The 23,107-nt window shown below is 36.4% G+C and overlaps 2 protein-coding genes across 2 annotated transcripts; one reads left to right on the top strand and one right to left on the bottom strand.

The window, feature by feature from the left end:
* The first annotated feature begins 2,409 nt into the window (after window positions 1–2,409).
* Window positions 2,410–6,773, top strand: LOC100376452 (sulfotransferase 1B1-like). The gene is made up of 6 exons (XM_002742136.4): window positions 2,410–2,712; window positions 3,103–3,362; window positions 3,603–3,726; window positions 4,015–4,109; window positions 4,518–4,689; window positions 6,084–6,773. Exons 1-6 carry the CDS (start codon window positions 2,508–2,510, stop codon window positions 6,218–6,220), a joined length of 993 nt encoding a protein of 330 aa, XP_002742182.1. The 5' UTR covers window positions 2,410–2,507; the 3' UTR covers window positions 6,221–6,773.
* Window positions 6,774–14,293: 7,520 nt separating this feature from the next.
* LOC100377952 (melatonin receptor type 1B-like) lies at window positions 14,294–16,490 on the bottom strand. Its single transcript, XM_085497674.1, has 2 exons — window positions 16,126–16,490; window positions 14,294–14,999 (listed from the first exon to the last, which is right to left on the bottom strand). The coding sequence occupies exons 1-2, from the start codon at window positions 16,488–16,490 to the stop codon at window positions 14,294–14,296; spliced, it is 1,071 nt and encodes a 356-aa protein (XP_085353800.1).
* Between the last annotated feature and the right edge of the window lie 6,617 nt (window positions 16,491–23,107).

Here is a 23,107-nt window from a genome sequence, read left to right on the forward strand (position 1 = left end):
ATGAGTATTTAAGGTAAATAAACTGGGATAAATCAGTGCGTTCCATGTCACTAAATCACTAGTTACCTGAACCTGTGAACTCAGTTTTGTACCTGCCGCGCCGTTTGGCCAACTGTATTTTTTTCTCAATCCTGGAAAGTAGAAACTGGGGAAAGGCCGCCAAAAATGCATCATGTTTATGACCCGTTTTCACATGTTACGCAATTGTGATTGGGTGCATCATGCTTTAGGGGCGATCCAATCAGGTCAATGCATTGTACCAAAAACGTATTTTTTAGTTCCATGATTGTACCAAGGCAAAATTATACGACATCTCGCTGTAATTCCTCATGGATTCGTAGGGGAGTATGTTTACATTGAAAACGTTCTGATTGACAGCGACGCGTTCAAATTGCTTAAAAGGCACACTAGAATAAACTCTGGTTAACAAAAGGCGTTCTGGTGTGCAACTGAGGTTCAGTCTAGCCATGCCATAATAAATAAAGATGTCAGTCAAAGTCTGAGACGAAAACTGATACACTCACCACACGCTTGTGTTCGCAACAGTCCTGTCCTAATTAGATGCAAATTGTATTTATTCGAATCAAATTCGGATCGAAGTAGGTGTCTCTCCACTTGTGCTAATCTTGTTCGAAACCACGTAAACTAATTCGGATTGAAGTCTGGTGAAGAGGTGGTTTCAAATGTATTTGATTTTCCTCAGACTTTGACTGGGGTGTGTGTGCCCGATTAATTGTGCGATAATTTCATAATTTGCCGCAGTGCGTCAACGTTTGACGCGAATATGAACCGTTGAGTGCAGTAGTCAGTAGTAGACGATCGCGGTAGACTACGTACGTACGTTCTATTTGATCCCAGGCAGCGAATAGTTTTGTTATATCATGCGCATGTAACGACAAATACCAGAGGCAATACGCATAGTTCAACAAGTCTGAGGGACTGTGTTTTGCGAGGACAGCGATCTTGTTCAAATTACAGTGGGGATTACAGTGGCTACAGAAAGTGGTTCAAAACATCATTAAATTGAGCCGAATTAGTTAACGTGGAGTCAATTGAGCCCGAGTGGGGACAGGAGTACTACCAGCCGTCCGGAAGAATAACCCAATACACTGTCTTCAGCAATGGTCACAAAAGAAATATATTATATCTTAAATATGTACCCATATTAAATGTTGAGTATTTGTGATAAATACTAACAAAGAATTTATCCTGTGTACTTTTACATGATTTATTATATTTAGTTCCCTGCAATACGATTAATAATTAAAAGTAAATTACAGCATAAACGCGCTGCATTTGGATACCAATATACATTTGATTGACCCCGTTGGCATTGACCCCGTTGGCATAATGTTACATTTCAATATACCTGCTGCTAAGTGATAGCTCGGATTGATAGTGTTACATCCTTCAAACCTTTTCATTACCGTCATTCGAGATAAAACAATATTCACTGAATTTCAAATTCAGCCAACATCAACACAATTTGAACAATAACAGGGGCCACGGCGTATGCAATACAACACCAGTAAATCATCAGTATCAGACAGTGGAACTGAAACTGTGCATCATATGTGTATTTGATGGGTATGACAATTTAAATATCAGTATTTTTATTTGATGTGCGGTGATTCGAATAAATCATTTCGTTAACTAGGTTTTACAAGACTTGAATGAGTCGGTATAAATTCACCATACATGTGGCGGACACTTTATCCACACGTTTCGACTGACATACAGTTTCATTTAATCATAAATCTCCTAAGTAAGTAAGTAGTAAATAGTAAATAGTTCAGCAATAAGTCACACTGTCAAGATTTAATTTATTTCACAAGGAACATTCGATAACTAAAAAGCACTCGGAGGGCGCAGATCTTCGCCAAGCAGCTCTTTCACGCCACACTCTCACTTGTACCTAAAATTAATGCTTCTCTTAAATATTTAGATCTTCGTCTGTATTCCTTTTTGGAGTTATATAAACTTAAGCTGAAAATGGGTCTACCTGTCAATGAAGAAGAATTGTTTAACTAATTCCAGGGCCACCGCTAACATTGAATAGGATCTGTTGCAGACAAAGACACGCCTCTGGTAAAAAGTAAAGAAATCTTTTCATAACGTTTTCTGTAATGTTGCTAACATACAGACAAACATGCAAACCAACACTGCAGGAAACACAACCTCATTGGCGAATGTTATGATGTAGATAATCAACTTATTCTACTTTTTCTATATATTGGCTTTACTTATGAACGGCGGACTAGAGGCAGCACTAGTGAATGCATCGTCTCCTATAGCATATGCCGTAAACAACAAAGCAAAGAATAGCCACACGAAGGTCACGTATTCTATTATCCCGTTTATGGTCCAGTGGAGTTCTTGTACTACGCTGTTGTTGCCGTTGGTAACTATAGTACAGTTCAACGCAGACACAGACAACTGTAGCACTGTAGAAACGTTTTTTTTAAGTGTTTAGTAGTAAGGTGTGACTGTCGTGATTGCAAGAAATAATGGGATGTGCCGGTTCAACTCCAGTTGGTAGCAAGGGGAAAGGAACCAGTTCACAGATGACGACTCCCCCGTGGTCTAAAACCTATTATATGCAGCCTGGGTTTCTGTTACCTGTAATTGTAAACAAAACAACCATTGAAAATCAAGTCAACAATTTTGAAGTTCGTGACGAAGATGTATTCCTTATTACCTACCCACATACAGGTAATGTGTTATTTTGTATGAACCGCACACTGTTTGTCTGTCTGTACTACTGTCTGTAAACACAACATATACATTGTTAACTGTTAGCCTTAAAGGACAGTTGTCGTCGGCCGCGTCCTGTTCGATATGGGACTCATAGCGACGTATACAACGCGTGTAAATACATTGTTTGCTTACATGATATTAGAACACGCGCTGCTCGACGACCATCGCGCTTTAACAACAAGGCCGTGTGCGGATATACACTCACTACGATACGGGCGGGGTACAGGGTCGCGATATTCCGTGCATGTGATAGTTAACCGATTATATTTCGAATACAACGTAACCACTCAAGACAGTTACCTCAATTTATTCATAATTTTAACAATCTAAGTTATTATATTTCAGGCACGTTGTGGTTATGTGAAATCGTTGAAGCAATCTTCAACGTTGATAACCTGGCAGTACTCAAAGAACAGGACATTGTACAGAAGATGCCTCTGTTGGAGCTAGGTCCTGCAGAACACCCCGATTTGAAAGTGGATGAAATCGACATCCATAAAAGCGTTATTGAGATGTATCTTGACAGCCAACCATCTCCACGTAAAATACCCACCCATCTGATGCCCGAATATGTACCCACTCAGATGATGGAACGTAAACCCAAAGTATGTTTTTTCTTTTTCGTTTTGTGGATGCATGTACATTTGATGGGATTATGTTAAATCTCATGAATTTAAAAAATGCACTCAAGCTATCACTTCTTTTTTTATAATAGAAAAATAAAGTAATTTCTGCGACCAGTCATAGATATACTCCCGGCTCATTTCAAATTGAATTTATTAATTGTCACCTTAGAGTCGTACGGCGATTCTCTAGAATTTACCTATCGTTTCCACAATTCGCAGACAATTTTTATGACAAGGAGTCCCAAGGATGTCGCAGTTTCACTTCATGCATGGAGAGCATTCTTGAAGTATTTGGAACCCGTGGAATGGAATAAAATGGCCGAAGAATTTATAAACGAAAACAGTAAGTCGGCTATTTCCTTCATATCATTCAAGATTTTGTATTGCCAGTTATTACGTGGCCATGACGCAATATACGTCACTGACGCAATAACTCAAATGTGGATCAGGTGAGATTCAAATTATAGAAAAAATAAGAAAACTATTACCGAATGTGTTTGACTCAGTTCTTCATTTTGTTTCTTTGCATCCCGTGAACTATATATGTAAGACACTATGATTAGAATAAGCGGTACTGTTGATATCGCTTCATCGTGATTATATGTAACATACAGAATTTCTTTTTTTCTAGCCGAGTATGGATCGTATTTTGAATTTACTAAGAAGTGGAGCAAATACAAAGACGAACCATGGTTTATGTGGCTTAGCTATGAAGACATGAAAGAGGTAAATGGTATACAATTTTATGTGGTGTATTGGGGTCCTGGTTTCTATCTGTGGACCCAGCCATCAACGATGTATCTTTGCAGATAAACGACAGTGGCACCTTTATGATATAACTTGCATTGGACGATGAGACCGACTGATCATGCGTAGTTGACGCAATTATTTTGAGTATTTTTGCGACTCTCGTCGATAGTTGACTACCGCCGCTTTTATGGAAACGTAATATGTTTAATTATCAAGGCGTAATTGACGGCATATTCCAGGTTATATTCGGTTAATTATAATATTTTTACATGTAATTTGTTGGTATTAGTATAACTTTTATGACCGAATTATATGAATTATGCATGAGTGATAATTATGAGTTTTTCAACATACTTTACTGAAAGAGCAATATTTATTCTCTAGGATTCAAAGAAGGCTATACGACAAATTGCAGATCATATTGGTCGATCGTTATCTGACGACCAAGTTGCCAAGGTAGCTGAAGTAACTGATCTCAAGTTCATGAATGAAAACGCATCAACCATAAAATCACGAGAACTCTTACTGAGGCCGGGAAAGGACTTAGTGATCGATGGTAAGCTTATTCGTCATGAGTAATAATTTATTACCGATTTGCAAATATATTAAAACAAAATACAGATTAGTTCTTGACATTCTCCCACGGTAGTAGACTATTCAAAAATATAATATAAGGATATTGACCTGTTGGGGTCACCAGACAAATTGTATTTTAGTGGATAGTTGTTATTTTGACAGTATTATAACGTTTTTACCATAGGTTTCTCTGGCAGAAATATTATGCCATGATATCTTAAATAGTAGACTGGTGATATAGGCCGAAAATCAATATAATGTCAATGTGTCGAAAAATTCATTTTGTCTTCAAATCTTTGAATTCTATTGCATTAAAAAAAAGTTAAAATACGCAATTTTGTGCTATTATTTGATCGACCTGGACTTCGCCTCATTATATTTTGCTGATCGTGAGATGACATTACTGTGGAAATACTAGTTCCAACATTATAACAAAATGTTTAGTATTTTGTGCAGTAGATCATGTATTCCACCACGAATGAACATACAATCGCAGTTTGTTTTCAAACTATCACCATCTCCCTATACTTGCCAATCGAATTGTTTACGAATATATATACATAGTACCGTAGCCAGCAAAAACATGCCATGCGCGATTTTCTCTGTTGCTTCATATTATAAAATCCGAGTTAAAAACTAAAAGTCGACCCGTGCAGCCGCTACGTATCATTTCTTTATACAAGTCCTATATTCTGATAGTGTTTTTTTTTAAGTTGACGTTACCTTATATACATTATATATATTGACACGGTTATATGGGTCGCTGACATACGCCTATATAGTCGTCGTTTGATATAGCGTCAATGTACCCCCAACACACATACCTGCATTAACAACAATTCTAAAACTGGAATTTCTCCATCACCTGAGCCAAATTGGAAATGTATATCCCCCAAACATAAGCCCCACCGTGACCAGACAAAAATAATAACTTATTCATTTGTACAAAACATATTTCCAGAACCGTCTTCCGACGTTATCATTTCCCTGCTGTGCTTTTATTTCGACTTTTCTCGAAATTGGATTCTCGAAGGCTTGTTATCGATTTCAGAAATTGAACGAGACTCTCGTGCTATTTTGTACGTTCTTCTCCGGCAATCTAATTCAGATTGGCCCAATATGTCCTGAGGTGTGTGTATGTGTGGGGGAGGGGTACAATGACGAGCGCACACTGTTCTGCTGCTTCATTGCTAACTTGATCGCTTTTGATGTTGTCGTCATTGCCCACACCCATATACGTCTTTGCTATGTCATACAAGCGCGACGTCGTTAGAAGGGCATGATTTATAGACAGACGTGTATTCCACGTCCGCCACTTGATCCTCTCTCGTTTTTCAATGATTGCAACAAAAACTATAATTTTATTACCTCTAGGTGACGTTGCCTGGAAAGATGTATTCACAATTAACCAGAGCGAAACATTCGACAAGCTATACGATGAGAAGATGGAAGGATACGAATCACTGAAATACAAATACGAATACAAGACATTCGACCTCAGTGGCGAATGATAGTTGCGGGCTAGTATTTTTATTGATGAGTCAAATCGATCTGACCTTATCTCACAACATGTCCACATTTGTTAATACGAAAATAACATACACAATGAAATTGTACACTATCCAATCTCAGTCTTTAGTCTGATATAATACATTTCTATACATGATTGACATTGATTGAACAATGAAATACTGTGTGTTGATATATGATTAGAATATATCTTGATGTAAATATGTTTTCGTCCGGCATGTACTTCACAGTCCAATGTGTCAATTAAAGCGGGAGGGTCGTCACCTGCGCACGCACGCGCGGGAATTGAGTCCAAACGGACGATAACAGCACACGCTAAAAACGCAAAGGCTCATGGGTAGACGCTTGTTTGTAAACAATGACATGCTATGGCCAACTGATGCATGCGCAGATGACGACTCCCCCGCTTTAGCATACAGTGAAAGGACAATTTCAAAAAACAAATTAATATTTACAAGTGTCAAGAAGAATGTTAGTAATACTATTCATACACGAGTCTAAGATAAAATTGAAAAATAAGTTATGCTCTTTTGACGAGTCTGTTGTTTTCTTGTATTCATCTAGCATAAACAATTTTTCGACATAATGTAATTTCTTACTAGTAAAATGTTGCGTATACACACATTTATATTGAACAGATATAATATTGAAAGCAAGGGAGACACCATGTTACGTTGGTATAATATTGTCTTGGCATATTTGGTTTTGTAACGTATTGTGTATGGCCTACACGAGTTCATCCGGAAGCTAGTTCTCCATATTAGTAGTGGTTCTGTTACAAAATTACGATACGTTCTGTTGATGCGTCGTGAAGTCGTGAGCCAATAACCACAATGCGCCCAAGTTTTGTGCGGAATCGTGAACCGAAATTAACACGTTTTGTGGAAACTCAGACACGCCAAAGTTCTGTCGAGCGTCATGAATTCGCGAGTCAAACCCTGATATGTGTTGTTAAAATGTCGGAAAATTGTGCGCCAAAATCCTGATATACACTTCACCATGTGATACGAAAAAACAGTCCTGGACGTAGGGACATTGCAGAAAACTCAAATATCTATCTAGCGAAATAAACATTATATCCGCCATAGGTATGAAAGACACTGACGAATTACATACCAGTAGTTACTAGGTTTTGAATCTCATGAAAAATCTACATAAAACAAATAATATTTCTAAATAATATATGATTGTACTGCATACAAGAACGTATGCCAGCTTACAAATCGTATTGTTTTTTCGACAATAAGAAAAATGAAAATGGCTAACATAAGAAATTCCGCAGAGTTGGTGACTGATTGCGAAAAACAAAAGACTTGTGTTCCTTGCGAAGTTTGGGTTGCTATTAATATTCATGTGCTGCAATTTGCATATCACGTGGCCAGTTTGTTGGAAACACCGTGACGGTGCTCACAGCAAACCGGACAACCAACCCGTTGCCGACTCTTGGTTTTATGTCGCCCATGCCTTCTGATGTCAACTCATAAATACTACGACATTGGAAAACGTTGAAGAATTGAATTCAATTGTACAATTTAATATTTCCTGAATAATAAGTGTCAATACTCATTTTGTTCATTATAAAAAATAATCGGGGCATGTGGGGAGGTGTATTTTTTATCTACACAATAAACAGCTAGACTTTTAATAAGTGGTTGAAATTTTGAAAATAACTTTAGAGCAACATTGGCAACTGAATGCAATTAACAAGCAGTGGTTTTGTCAATATCAAACTATAAATACAACGTGCGACATTATTCATTGTAACATTTCAAATGAATATAGTTAGTTGCATTCACCATTGGACACAATAATGCCCATATCAAGTCAAAGCCAGTATGAATTATTCCATGTACCCAATAAAAACAAGAAAGTAGATAGGTCGGCAGTTGAATGGATAAATGACTTAATGATTTGTTTTTATAATACCAATTTGAATTGTACAAATCTGCAATCATGGCTGACTACAGTGTCAAATTCACTGACTTGTTGGCAAGACTCGACTCACTAGTGGGACAACCATTCAGTGTCAATGTCAATTCATACACTACCACCAATGGTAGATAGTATGTCTTAATGGCAGTTGTTGGAGGTGTGATGAAATTAGATTTTGGTAATATCACAAGTCCATGCACTATCATGCACTATTTTTTTCATTTGCTTTATACTAATATCGATTCTGACAATCAACAACGATCCCTGCTACAAATTGATACTGTACAATTAATTGAATAGGCTGGATATCCACATTTTAGTGATCTTAACGTTTCACACAATCAGATTATAATATTAGCTAAAATACTGCTGTGAGCTCAAATCTTTACCCGCAAGATAAATTGAAAGTACTGTATTCACTCCTGTATGATTGTGTTTCGCCTAAAGACTCGTATAATGAGACATTTATCTGTTATGATGAACGTGACATTAGAGATACTTAAGTGTCGCCAAAATTAAAAGTCAGATCACAAGGACACACAGTATTTCTCATGGTGGTCGACCTTTCTGGGTGCGCTGTTATCAAAAACGTTTGTCTGAACCCTGTATTCATTACTCCGTACATGACACTGTTAATGCTGAAGCTATTAGTGTGGGCGTGAATGTATGCAATAAACCTGTCTCTTCTATCAGTCATCGTCACGATTCATAGAAATTCAAGTAACACAATGAGATATGATGTACATGTAGCTGGCAGTACGTTCGTATGTGTATACAATTGCTTTGTGGTCGTAGCTATTGCTTCCCTAGCAAAGACAATTGAGTAGACATATTAACACAGACAAGATCATTATGCCAATGGCCATCATAGTGGTATTTCGTTTTGTGCAAACTTTCCTGTAGAATGTATGCTGGCGAATGTATCTGTATCTGGAATATATACAGGGCAGCCTTATTAGACTTAGAGATGATGCGAAGGAGAAATGTATTCATCTCCATAAGATGTTAGACATTAATGTATATTAAAACATGGTTTATGACACACTACATGTCTAGATGTGATTATATGTATATCACTCGGTCCTCCGAAAAGACCAATTACTTTTAAGATAATACTGATATTAACCTTTGTTAAACATGTCAACACACGCTGTTATTACGAAAGATTTTACCGTTGATAAGTACAGTTCCAGTCACCATAATGTTACAATACTTCTAAATATCAAAGGAAGAGCCTGTACTGCAATGTGTGCTATCTTTCCTCCACTCATGTCATCATCTTTATCTCCGGTTGTTGTGAAGATGGAAAAGTTATGCTTCTGTTATTTTAAGTTTTTGCTTGCCATAACTTTGACAAACACCGTAGATGTCACAAATTATCACGAATATACACTTTCAACACAAACAAATTAATTATTACAGCTGTTTGAAAGAAGTACTGCCAGAGAAAAACACTGTCTAATTATATAGGATGATTCCAGTGAGAAAACTTAATCGTATTTTTCTTAACACAGTGGCGACGGCACCGGGTGGGGGCAGAGGGGAGGTCGTCCCCTCGAGAAAAATCAAACTGAAACCATTTGTGCCAGGAAAATTTGCCACTCAAAATGCAGTAAATGCAGTGTTTCAGTGCCCCTCATGCACAAGTTTGCGCCGCCGCCTCTCAGACTGTTAATACAAGCATTATTTTTAGTTGTATACAATGTCAGGATGAACACTTCGAAAATCGATAGTTAGCATATCGGATCATGTGACACTGTACTCCATTCTTGTTATTTGTGAACCATCTTCAGTATTTGAACGCTACATTATGTCCTGTAGCCAAAAATCGTACAAAAAAAGGATAATCAGATCATTTTACTTAATATAGTATATACGTCATTGGTTGTCATGGCTACACATGAACTTTAAGAAAGGAACCATTCGATCATTATTTTTATGCTCTGAATGGTGTGTTAATAATACTACAGGGTATTCTGAGATACTAAATGTAAGTATGAGTACGGTATGATTCTAAGTACGAATAAACAACACTTCGAATCAGAGCAAAACCCTGTACTTTTTACATAAAGCTGTGACAGAGTAATCATTAAATGGACAGAACCTAACAATGTGATACAAATGTTATCAACCTTAATAAATACTAAACCGTATTAATCATCCAGGCCCACAGCAATGAACACACTTAAGAAACATTACTTATAAACTGATGATATTACGATAATTAATTCATATCCTACATCTCAGTATTATTCAGCTTGTGTAAGAGATCTGAACACCAAATTATACACAGGCGACGACACGAAATTTTGCGAGATCTTCTCCCCCTTAAAACTGAAATTTGAAATCTCGACTCTCTGAAACGCTATTTTCTGCATTTTGAGGGGCAAATTTTGCTGACACAGAGGGTTTCAGTTTGATTTTTGAGGGGCGACGCCCAAACGTTTTTTCGAGGGGGCGACCACGCCCCCCGCCACTGTTATACAAAATAAATGTCAAACTGGCAAAAACAACTTTGCCTTTTCTAGCTACCCACAAATTACAGCAGATGGCAGCTCTGATCGGGATAGAATCAGAGTGCAAACAACTTCCTTTGTTTTATTTAGCGTATTGCCAGTCTATACGAGATTAAACATCCTCGTTGGCTATGTGGACCCGAGTGAATCCATTCATTGTTTACATTATAATACAACTGCATTTGACTAGTAGTCAGAAAGAAACTGTCGTAGGGGCATTAGGGGTAAATTTGTGAGCCTCCATGTTCTCTCAGACGGAACTGTCAAAAAAATGGTATCCGGCTACGGGGCTAGGATGCACCGACCCAGTGACTCTATCTTATTTAGTTTGTTCTGGTGGTAGGTTATCTTATTTACGGATGGTTATTCTGTCAATGTGTGCTGTAATATGCAAGGTTACAGGAAATAAAAAAAAGGATTTTAAAATGAAAGTTCCATTTACAGTAACAAATAGTTTTTTACACTTTACAGATAAAGCAAATTCCTAATTACATTTTACATTTTTATAATATATTTGATAATCTGTGTTTAAGAATCAAAATTGGAAATCGCGTACGAATTACAGCGTTTAATGTGCAAAATGCAATATACGCTTACAAAAAATAAGATCTTTTTACAAATTATGGACGAATAAAATAGCTGATTACATTATACACCTTGTCCCTGTCTACGATTTTACGTTTTTTTATTTATTTAAATTACATTATTACGAAAATAAAAACAATAAATTACAGCTTTCAAAAATACCCCTTGCCGACCCTCGTGATTTTCTTCCTCCTTAGAAGTATTTTGCACTGCGAGTTTGTGCTACTCGGTGGCATGTGCTAATATTATACTTAAAGCCCAATTTAGCAAGTGTCCAATCCTCCCCACCTGAATCTCAAGTCTATCAAAGGAAGTTTGAATCAACAAATATCCGGAATGTGTCATGGGGGCTTCGTGGTTCTGCAGATCTCTTCCTGTCACATGGGAGGTTACTTCTGTGGACTATGGCGAATATTGAAGAAATCTAGCACAGAATGACATCTGCTCTCAGCCGCTGACTTGTCATTGTAGCGTCAACCAACAAAATAAAGCGCGCTAAACTATGAACATTAGGTGAATTGGTGGCGGCTTTGTTTGGTCAAATTTGTTCAAGTATTCGCTTTTTACGTTACGTAATGGAAGCTATGATTTAGCTGAAACAAGATGAAATACGAAAGACGATGAGCAGTAGGATGGGACATTACATAGTGCTTTTACCAAACTGGTAATTACAAATGTTATTCGAAAGTACAAATATCAAGGCCGGGCGTGAATAGCAATGGGGAAAATCACTTGCTGATGTTCTTCGGGAATCAAAACAGTGCCTCAAAAGGTTCTCCACACACAAAAGCAGATTGATACTTGACAAAGTAAAACAACTCACTCACTTACTTACTTACTTACTTACTTACTTACTTACTTACTTACTTACTTACTTACTTACTTACTTACTTACTTACTTACTTACTTACTTACTTACTTACTTACTTACTTACTTACTTACTTACTTACTTACTTACTTACTTACTTACTTACTCGTCTAGTGTTACCTTTTGTACATATGCATATATATTCTATCATCTATATTGATATTCAATATGACACACGATTAGAAGATTTCATGTTTGTATTGAGTGTCGCCACTGTAAACTGTTTTGGTATTTCCAACCCGCCAACGTGACTAATGTGCCCGAACGATGGTATCACTCTTATTGGATAGAAGCAGAAACTCGGAGTTCAAGTTCAAGGTGCCGCTAAATCAGTTCTTTCTATTTTGTTGGTTGACGCTATAACGAAATGAAAGACAGTGGCTTGCTAGCACTGCAATTATATAGACGTGCACAGTTCAACAACATTTTGTTGGGTATTAAAATCGCAGTTTTACTTTCCATTGCATATCTTATGTTGTTCACATATCATCTTATGCAATTCAACTTTATTCGTTGCAAAATTTCATCTCATCGCCGACATCGGATACTTCATCTTCCAACCTGATAGCATAGCATTATTCCCACCGTAAACGTGCAAACCTTTCTCAACCAAATATCAAAGGTATTACGCACGGGTCCATTAATATACACCAGATTACTTGGCCATACCCACTGAGTAGCATCTCCTAAGGGTATATATATTCCCTTTTAGGAACCCACCCCCCATTGTCCCCTATCATAAAGTCAGCTGGGGTGTTTTCTCTTCTTTTCCCTTTAATTTTTTGTCATAAACACACCACTGCCGGAAACAAGGTTGTAGCGATCACCAGTCACTGAGACTTCACAATGATCACTCTGAAAGATACAGGGTTTTCTAAAAGGGATTTAAACAGTGTCTAATTGCAATCCGATACCTCCAAGCTACATAGTCACCGTCGACCGACATATATTAATGTGTTTGAAGCAAAGGGTTCAACCACTTCTTGCAATATTCCCTTAATCACATGTTGAACACAAATTTTATTACCAGTATTCACAAAAGGACTTCATTTCATACGAACATCAAGCAAGAAACATGTCTAATATGTTAAAATCTATATATAAATTACATCAGTACAGTTGAACAATGATTGATACGCTCTTGCTATGATGCAAGTAATCAAACAGATGTAATAAGAGCTATCCGTTTTATGAACGTTGATGACCTTGTTGCTATGTTAGTAGTGTTCAGTGACCGGTAGTCTATTAGATTACGTTTAGGCAGCAGTTGTATCACGATTCCCTACAAAGCACAAGTTATATTGCAAAATCCATCTTGTGCAACTATAATCCTCCAAACTATTCTTTCCTGAATTATCTTAAAACTCAATATAACAATACACATATACTATGCTCCACATATTTGACACAAGCTAACACTAGAATTAACAACCCATTACTTCCATTGGTAAAAGTACTGTACGCATAAACACTTGGAAATTCAGAAATAATGAAATACAATGCAATCAACATTTCTAGTTACACATATTATATACAACACAAGGCCATATTGCTTCTCTGTTGTGAAATCGCAACTTCAATCATTCCAAGAGACAATCTCAGTCAAATCCGTTTACTAGTACATGGCGGGCTATATTATTGTAGAAAAACAAAAGTAGTGGGTATGGGGAAAATATTATAGAATTGTGTACTTTGCTCTTGAAATGAAGTAACTTCCCTCAACCGTACATCACCGGTATATTACAAAATCTGTAATATCTACTTCGGCAAGTAACTTTGAACGTAGCCACATATATAACGCCGGGGTTTCTTCGTCAACTAAAACTACACTAAATAAACATATATTAAACTATGTGTTACATAAATATCAGTTACTATTTCAAAAACACTAGTTTTGCTTGATAATAGATCAAAATAATCGTTTTATACACTATTGGAATAAATTGGTATAGTTCAAACTAAACAGTCCCAACGGAGATATTGAATACTTAGGTCGCACACACACATTTCAAGTGAAACATAAAAAAATCACATATCACTCAAACTACCGGAAAATGTGAACGGTTGTTTATAGTAATGAAAGGGGTATATTCTCTGATTACCACGCATAACAATGTTGCAAAACAATATGTAATGTTATTGGCAATGTTACTTAATGATGATTATTTGTTTCAGTCAAACGACGAAAGTGGTCCTCTACTGTTAGAACAGTATTTACCCTACGAACCTCCGATGCGTGAGACCCTTCTCTGTGCGTTACTGATCCTTCCCGGTGGTCGGTACGGCAGTTGAGGACCACGCAGACAAATTGTATGTAGTTCTGTCTGAACCGTTTATTCATTACTCCGTACATGATGCTGTTCAGGCTGCTATTAGCGTGGGCAAGGATTATAACAGTAGCATGAATATACGGAGGAAACTCATCTCTTCTATCACCCATGACAACCGCAGCGTATGGTGCCCAGCAGACAAAGAAGACCACAAAAATGAAAAATAGAGTTTTCAGAAGTTGTATGTCTCTGGAATTAATTTTTCGTTCAGTCTTAGACTGGCTGTATGTAGATGCGATTCGTAACTTCTGTCGGCGTACAAATAGAAACAAATTGAAGTAGCACACTGTGACGACCACCACGGGGATATAAACAGCAACAGTAAGCAAAGATATAGTATAGCTGTAGCTAGCAGTGCGTTCGTATGTACATACCATTGTTTTATGGTCGTAGCCATGGCCGCCCCATCCAAGGAAATTGGGTAGATCTAATAGCGCACAAACGATCCATATACCAATAACCATTATTATGGTATTCTGCTTCGTGTAAACTATCTTGTAGAATGTGTGCTTGCAAATGTATATGTATCTAAAATAAAAGAATGAATTGTGACATGGAGATGTTGCGAGGAAAAAAATATAGTTTGCTCTATAAGGCAGTACCGATTATGTACTGTAACAGCGGTTGTCACTCAAAGGTTAAAATGGCCGTGTACACCATGCCAATTTTCCGTGGTGTACTAATTGAACTTTGCATTTATTCACACCCTGGCACCTATCCGCAATCCCGGGAGTTTGCGAACCCCAGCTCCCCCTGACTGAAAAGACAGGCACATGGAAGCCACAGTTGGCCCAGACGGGAGGTAAGCAAACATATATGTTAGGGGGGTAAATAAGTGGTCAACTTTTAAAATGTGAGTGACATTAAAAACACATATGAATAACAAATTGTAGAGTGCACAATATTGAATTTAGTATTCGATGATTTCACTAGGCAAAAGACGTTAGTCCTTTTGACATCTTTTTTTAGTAGTGGACATTTAAACAAAGTGTTATTGACAATAGCACAGGACACATTCAGCGGTGGGTACACGATATTCCCAGGTCTATATTTTTTTCCTCTGTAAGGAAACCCTTGGTGTGATATTGTCTTTTAAAGATCGCTTCTCTCCTTTGGCAATATTTTCTGCTCAGCGCGAAAGGTATACTTACATATGCTTCTAGTTATACAAAAGGGGTCAATTATTAATCACAATAGTATGGAAAGTGTATTATTAACTCAACATCATTCCAATGTGTGATCAGACCAATTATCATATAATCCCCCTCCAATTACAATTTAAGACGACAGACGGAAATCATAATTACCATCTACCGGCCGGTTAATTACCAGGGTCTTTTCACACATGTGATTATGAGAATTTGTTGTAGAAAATAGTATGTTGATCCCGTATCATTTGATAATCGTTACAACTTCCCTTTCCAATCATCGGTCAAACGTACAGACATGTTTTTATTTGAAAGAGAAAAATGCATCTATTCGTGTTTACATCAACTGTAAGATGCATGGTGTAAGATCTGTGTGCTCTTAGCAATTACAGCACATTTCAACCATTATCATTATCTTCCGCAACGAACGTATTAACTTGTTGTCAATATTACTCATTCTGAGGGATGATAACGTCATGTTGTAATAAGAATAGACATGTACTCACCGATTAATACTGATTGCCATGATGTTCCATAACGAGGCTATACATGCGATTACACACACACTAGCTATTGTTTCACATAACGCCGACTTATTGGAAAAATAGTGATGTGATCTTATCACACCGATGACACTAAACACGTCAACAAACGCTGTTACGAACAAATCTGCTAAGGCAAGATTTATTATGAAGATGTTGCCGGCTTGAAAGATTTTACCATTGACAAGTACAGCTCCAATCACCATAATGTTACCGATATTTCCAAATACCAAGAGAACAGTCTGTATTGCCATATATGCTATCTTTCCTACACTCATGTCATCGTCGTTTTCTTCGTTATTCGGTTGTAGTGACAACGGGAACTCCATGTTTGTGTTGTTTAAATGTCCGCTTGCCATAACTCGAATTGGCATGAATAAATATTTCAACACGAAAAAATAAATCACAGTCAGTAAACCGGTTTACAAAGTTTGTCAGAGAAGAAAATGTTGTGACAGTGCCAATAGCTCGAATTTAACATGGAAAAAACATAGAATTATGAATTTAACTATCTCCTATCAAAGTCTGTCTATTGTATAATGCTATGATGGCCACACCTACCAAATGTTACAGAAAATGTTAACAATCCTTTATTGCTGCCACGTGACACTTTGCCGTCACTATTCACCTTGGAAACGTATTAGAAGAGAAGAATCCGATCCGATCATTTTAGTGTGCACGTTACCAATTGTCATATGTGTATGGTCTTTCAAAGAAAACCACTCAACGAGTAATATCAATATTATATATAATGTGTCCTACTATTTTAAATCAATTATTCTTTCCTCAATGGCGTAAAAATAACATTGTTACATTCAAAATGGACTTGCATACAGCCGCTTGTTTGTTGGTTGGTTGGTGTTTTTTCAATAAAATATTATGTGAGTGTACAAAAGGCAAATGTCGGGTTCGACTGTGATTGTATTAAACTATTTCAATATCCCTCGCCTTGTATACCTCCTAATAATGTCAACATGTAAATTCCCTATGCAATGCCTTTTTGCCTTTTGTTATTTTGTGGATATGGTGTAGCTCAGAAAATCAATGATCTGTCTCTGCCTTTACTAATTGATCTCACCATCAACTAGAGTGACAAACATATTCAAAACATTAATTGATTATGTAATTAACATAAATCAATACAAAATTCACGTCTGTAAACTAACTAAACATATTCCAGATAAGTTCCCCTACATTTGCATTGTTAAGGGTGAAATAATATATCACTACAAAACACAAATTATTCTCCAATGTCATTAACTCAATATCTAATAGTGACTATAAAAAGGTTTAGTCAGGTTGCCAACACAGAAAAGCGTAAAAGTGCGTTTTCATTTTTTTGCTGAAAAGTGTTCATCAATACATCGTGTTTGATATTCAGACGGGTGCCCTGAGTCATTTTTTCTAATTTGCATAAATTCATTATGGCAGCCAGTGCACATTTTTTAAGATCAATTTTGAATAATTTATCGAATTATGAGCGACTTTGAGAATAGAATAAAAGAATCATCGTGTAAATTTAGGAACGTGCAAATAAAATATTTGTTATCTAAAAACCTCTAATTTGCATAAATTTCAAGCAATGGCGGTCATTTTGAATTGCCTTTCTTATAAAGTATAACTGGATAACGGTCATTATTTGGTATTTCATTATAGTATTATAACTCTGCTGAATTATATTTTTTACCCGTTTGTTGATGAAAGTTGATTATGCAAACATTTAAGTGTTTTGATAAGTGATTTTTGATAAAACACAATTCTCTTGCTAAAACAAATACTAAAAGTTTACTATGAAAGCAAATTGTCCATAAATCAATAATAACAACTGGTACCTATACGGAAATAAGGGAACGTTATGTACACTAAGACATGGATATATTTGCATTGACTACTGGATTGTATATGTAGAAAAAGAATGTAGAATAAACAAAAATGAATGCACAATCGAGTTCTCAACCGGAGGCTATATGACAATATTTTTATTCCCCGTTATTTGATCTATCAGATTTACAATAAGATGTACAGGGCAGTATATTGTTTTTGTCTAGTTTCCAACCAACAATGTGATATGTAAACTGGTACCATTTTCTATTGCTCTGCTGCAGACCACACCATTGTCTGCAGATACGTCCGTTTGACATATTGTTATGTAGTATCACGAGCTGGAGGGAGATTTTTGTGGGTGTCTTTCTTTTTATTGAAGATCTTATGTATAATGCTGTAAACAGTTTATGCTTGTCCCTGGATTTCTTCCATAAGCACAAAAGGGTAAGATACGATTTCCCACCCAGACAAGACATGCTTAGGTAGAATATCCATATAAATTTATTTCCCAGTTTTATAACTGTTGCATTGGTGCTGATTATACTTCAATCCCGCTTTTCCATATAAACTTGAGTAGAAATGGACAAATATGTCTGTATCTTGAGCAGTTACTTGAACATGATCATGGAGCGTCAGAAGGTAGCTGATGATATTCACATATAATTTCACCAATAAGTTGAATAGTTGTGGATTTATGATTTGTGTGGCAGATGGTCTTGATTAGTTTCTTTTAATAATCAATAATTTTTTAAATATTTTTTTTTATGCCGATGGTGATATTCCTGGGTGGAATGAATATCGAAGTGCGTAATGTTTTTTTGGATCGATAATCGGAAACCTAAAAATGATCTGTACCACCATGGCATCATGCGAGGTTTAAATTGGCACTACGTATTTGACTGCACACTCAGATGATTTAGCCATAGCTATGAAAGATCGTGATCACTAGTTACTCTGGTCTATGGTTTGTTACATTAATTATAACAATACAGTATTGTCTTCAAATAGTGGGGATGCTCAGGACAGGATAACATTTTCGACATGTGGAAACAATACTTCAATTATTATTATTATCCTTAGTGAAGAGTAACTGTGATCTGTTTTACATTGGTATTTCAGATATTTTAAAGGCTATTGATAAATTGTCGTTAATGATGTTATTTCTGCAGAACACTATAAGCATGCCTGCCAGAGTTAGACTCTACTTGCTAACGTTTTTTTTTTTCATTCGATAATGATCCATGGGTTTCTTCCCCATGATTTTATGAAAACAATTCTGATTCTTATAGTGAAAAACAAATCAGGTGACTTGGCCTGCAAGGATAACTACATGCCTATTGCCATTTTCACTGTCTCCTCTAAGATTTTATCCTAAACCAAAGTCACATACAGTTACTTAAACATGGATTTAAGTCTGGGCATTCTATGAACATGTGTAATTATGATATGAAAGAAATTATTGTTACTCTTGTCGATGAAATTCTACTTCTACTTCATTTTCTGTTGGAAATGGCGTTTGGCAGGGTAGAATTATTTTGCCTCAATGCTCATTTAAAGTCATCCAAATTGGCCTGTTGTGTGGATGCGGTTTTCATCAACCATCTGATGACTTGGTATATATTGAGCCCATCCATATCTGGGGTTTATAAACTCTTGGTAATGATTGCTATAGATATGGTTCAGACCTCCATATTATCTACAATCCTAAAACGTCTGACATATGTACTATAACCCTCAAAAGGGTGATCTTAGAAGTAGTGTATTTCCATCCATTTCCATTTTGGTAACTATAAGCATGAAATTGTGCATAAGCACGTTTATCTAGAATATGTTGTTACTTATAACTGTAATATGACGGATTCAATCATTCTATGGCAAAGCCAATATTCCGCTTCGATTTTTCCTAGTTGCAGCAGTGATGTTAAAATTACATTGTTCCGACAATTTTGCACTAACATATATTGTTCACAGCTTTGGTTTCAACATATTCGCCAAAGTAATTATGATCTCCGTGTTACGTATAATAATGCATTTCATTTATTTTAGATGCAATACTCGTCTTACTAAAAGTGATAATATAATCGTTGTAGTGCTTTTATCATCTGTTCAAAGTTATGCCCTGTGCCATAAACATGTGTATACGCCACAGCTATTCTAAAGTATTGAATTAATATTTTTTTATAGCGACAGTTAAACTTGTGTTAATTGTGGTAGGCAATAATAATATTCATGAATATTAACTACAGGATTTTTTGGAACAATAAAGCACTGTATATATATATATATATATATATATATATATATATACAGGCTATGAGCTTTAAATTGGTCATCTCCTGCTTTGTTAGTCTTGGGATCTGTTACCCAGGAAGGTATTCATCAGTGTGTGTAAACAAATAAATTAGAAGCAGTGCCATTTTATAAAGCATGCACACTCAAATCGATATAAAAATACGCATATTCGCATATTACGCGAAGTTTTCATTATAAGAGCGCATTACAATTCGTATATGTATCTTCGTTCAGATCAGCAACGATATGTGATGTGTAGTACACTACTGATATATATTAGTAGTTATATATACTATTAGTTTATTTTATACTATATTAAAAGAGGTGTATTGTGTTACCAATCTGGTGTGCTATCCGCATGTACGTATGACATGACAATATCATTCAATTGTGTATGTCAGTACGTGTTAACTTTCCCATGTAATATTACTTTAATTTCCGCATTCCAACACCTATATGTAATGTATTTTTTAAACCTGGACCATTTTCACACTTTCATGCGCGCCATGTCAAATGTCATCTCGACTGTCTAGCACACCTTATTTGGCATGTTATTAAGCTCTGGTCAACGACGTTGACTTATGCTAGGCGTCGTAGTGACGTCACGAATAAATAGAGGGAGGACTTTTAAGGGCAGGAGGAGGAGAAAACTGAGGTTCCACGGGCTGTGTGTCTCTAGGCGTGGCTGCAAAGCCAACGCCTGGGAACCAAGTTCTTATCACTACATGTATTATCATTAACCGATGTCTCTACAAATAAATATCCTGATTGTAATCATTTTGTTTTAATGTTTATAGAAATACGTCTTCTTCCACACCTGTATCGACACAGTATCGAAACGAAATGTTGAATATATTATGCCATGATTATTATGTGTATATAATTTCATGAAATGGGGATTGTGCCAAAGCTTTCTTAGAAACATGTTTTGAAAGCATTGTCATTCGAAATAATCGGTAAGAACTTGTAAAGGAAATAACTTTATTATAGTGTGGAGGATATACACATCAGTACGTGTTCCTGTGACTGTCTTCATAGTAACTACTATTATACATGATTTACTTTAAGGCTCATGCGTCATGGAAAAATCACTGTGGTGTATGCCAGATACAATATTCAGTATTTTGAAAGCTTGTTTTCAGCTTTGTTTGATGTTACGGACACAACGAAACATTCCCTGTTGCCGATTTCCATCTCCCCAGGCAAAAATGTAAGTATTGTCCCTTTTGAATAATAAAACTCAACATTCTTTTGGTAGGAATTTTGCCTTGAGCAAGCTTTCTGAATATATGGATTTGGTTGATGCTGCTCAAGCCGGTAAAATGCTTCCTGTAAAATAATACGTAGCAGTCAGAAGAGTTTAGAAACAGTCACAACTTAAAGGGGAGCAGAGGCCTGGTTTTTGTCACTCTGTACATGAAATTTGAGATCTAAGAATGAATTCTGGCGATATGAAAAACAACTTGTATGTGCTGTGAAATGCCCTAAATATCAAGTATATAACGGGATCTGAAGAGGACGACAAACGCCCACTTTGAATGGCGTTATTACGCCACTAGAGGCCAGTCAATTACGTCATCATTGAACACTGATAATTGAACCCATTCATTCTAGTACGTCAATCCGCACTTCCTCTATAGAAGTGCTACTATGAAAGACCTTGTTTACTGGCAATTTAAAAGTTCAAACATGATGAGGTCTTGTGTGTATGAATGCCATAACGATTCATGTAAAGTTTCTCGAAATTCAAAATGAAAAATCACGTTCAAGCTATTAGTAAACAGTGAGTAAATAAATATTGTACGAGTTACAACTAAATTAAAAATACGCTAACATCACTTAAACTACAGTACTCATGTCGCCCAACTTCTCACTTTTCAATTGACTGCTTATCACAAACCAGACTTGCGTGTGGCAATAAAATATGAAATAGAACAAAGGTATAAAGTACGCGAAAATCAGACGTCCATGAAATATGGAAGTGTCAAATATGTAAACATTTGACGACCAATCATTTGTAAATTCATGATTCAGAGAAGACTTTCGGTACTGAAAATCATCTACCTTAGTCTGGTTTACCTTATTTTCTCAACTTGCAAAGAAAACTAATTCGTCGTGTTCCCTAATGTATCTCAGCCTAGTTTTTCTTTTTGAACTGGGGTCAAATCCTACCTCTTTGTCAAAATTTACCGATGAATAATTATGAAGCCAGTCGAAGCACAAGAATAAATGTACTTAATTTGACACCGGAGATTGGATGGTGCGACAACCTTCAATTTGCGTCAAATACGCTTTGTTACAACATAATTGATTGGCTGAAAGTCACCTGATCGAAGCACGGTCTGGTTCACGGAACCCTATATGTTCGTATCATCTACAGGATTTTGTGAGAGAACTACACCCACATTTTCAACCATTTTTAGCACCAAAGTTGCCAACAAATGTCGGAAAACGGGTTCAAATAAAATAAAGCAAGCGATTGGTATGAATGGTTATTAATAAATTACCCGATGCTCTTCGAGTTTGATTTATTTATTTTTCATTTCATTTCAAGGCAAGAAATGGAAAGTTTGAATTGACTGTTTCAGCGGGACAACTCTAGTTCTCTTATAGTTTGGCAATGAAAAATAACAAATATATATAATAAATAATTTTGGGAGGTTTTCAGCCCTCAAATTACTGAACACTATCCCCATGAATTACGGTCGATGTTTGTCCTGTCACGGCTTGAATGACATGCGTCGACACTGACGCATCCTAAACTCAGCATGGCGAAACCAACGACGATCGACATTCCAAACAAATTATTACCGGGACACGGTCGATACGC

Source organism: Saccoglossus kowalevskii, chromosome 1 (genome assembly GCF_978046115.1).
Source record: "Saccoglossus kowalevskii chromosome 1, keSacKowa6.1, whole genome shotgun sequence".
In the NCBI taxonomy this organism is placed as follows: domain Eukaryota; kingdom Metazoa; phylum Hemichordata; class Enteropneusta; family Harrimaniidae; genus Saccoglossus; species Saccoglossus kowalevskii.

Coding starts and splice junctions, on each gene's coding strand:
- LOC100376452 (XM_002742136.4), top strand. CDS start 2,508: ATGGGATGTGCCGGTTCAACTCCAGTTGGTAGCAAGGGGAAAGGAACC. Junction 3,363..3,602: donor TGATGGAACGTAAACCCAAA/GTATGTTTTTTC, acceptor CACAATTCGCAG/ACAATTTTTATGACAAGGAG. Junction 4,110..4,517: donor GCTATGAAGACATGAAAGAG/GTAAATGGTATA, acceptor TTTATTCTCTAG/GATTCAAAGAAGGCTATACG.
- LOC100377952 (XM_085497674.1), bottom strand. CDS start 16,490: ATGGAGTTCCCGTTGTCACTACAACCGAATAACGAAGAAAACGACGAT. Junction 15,000..16,125: donor ATGGCAATCAGTATTAATCG/GTGAGTACATGT, acceptor CTTTTATTTTAG/ATACATATACATTTGCAAGC.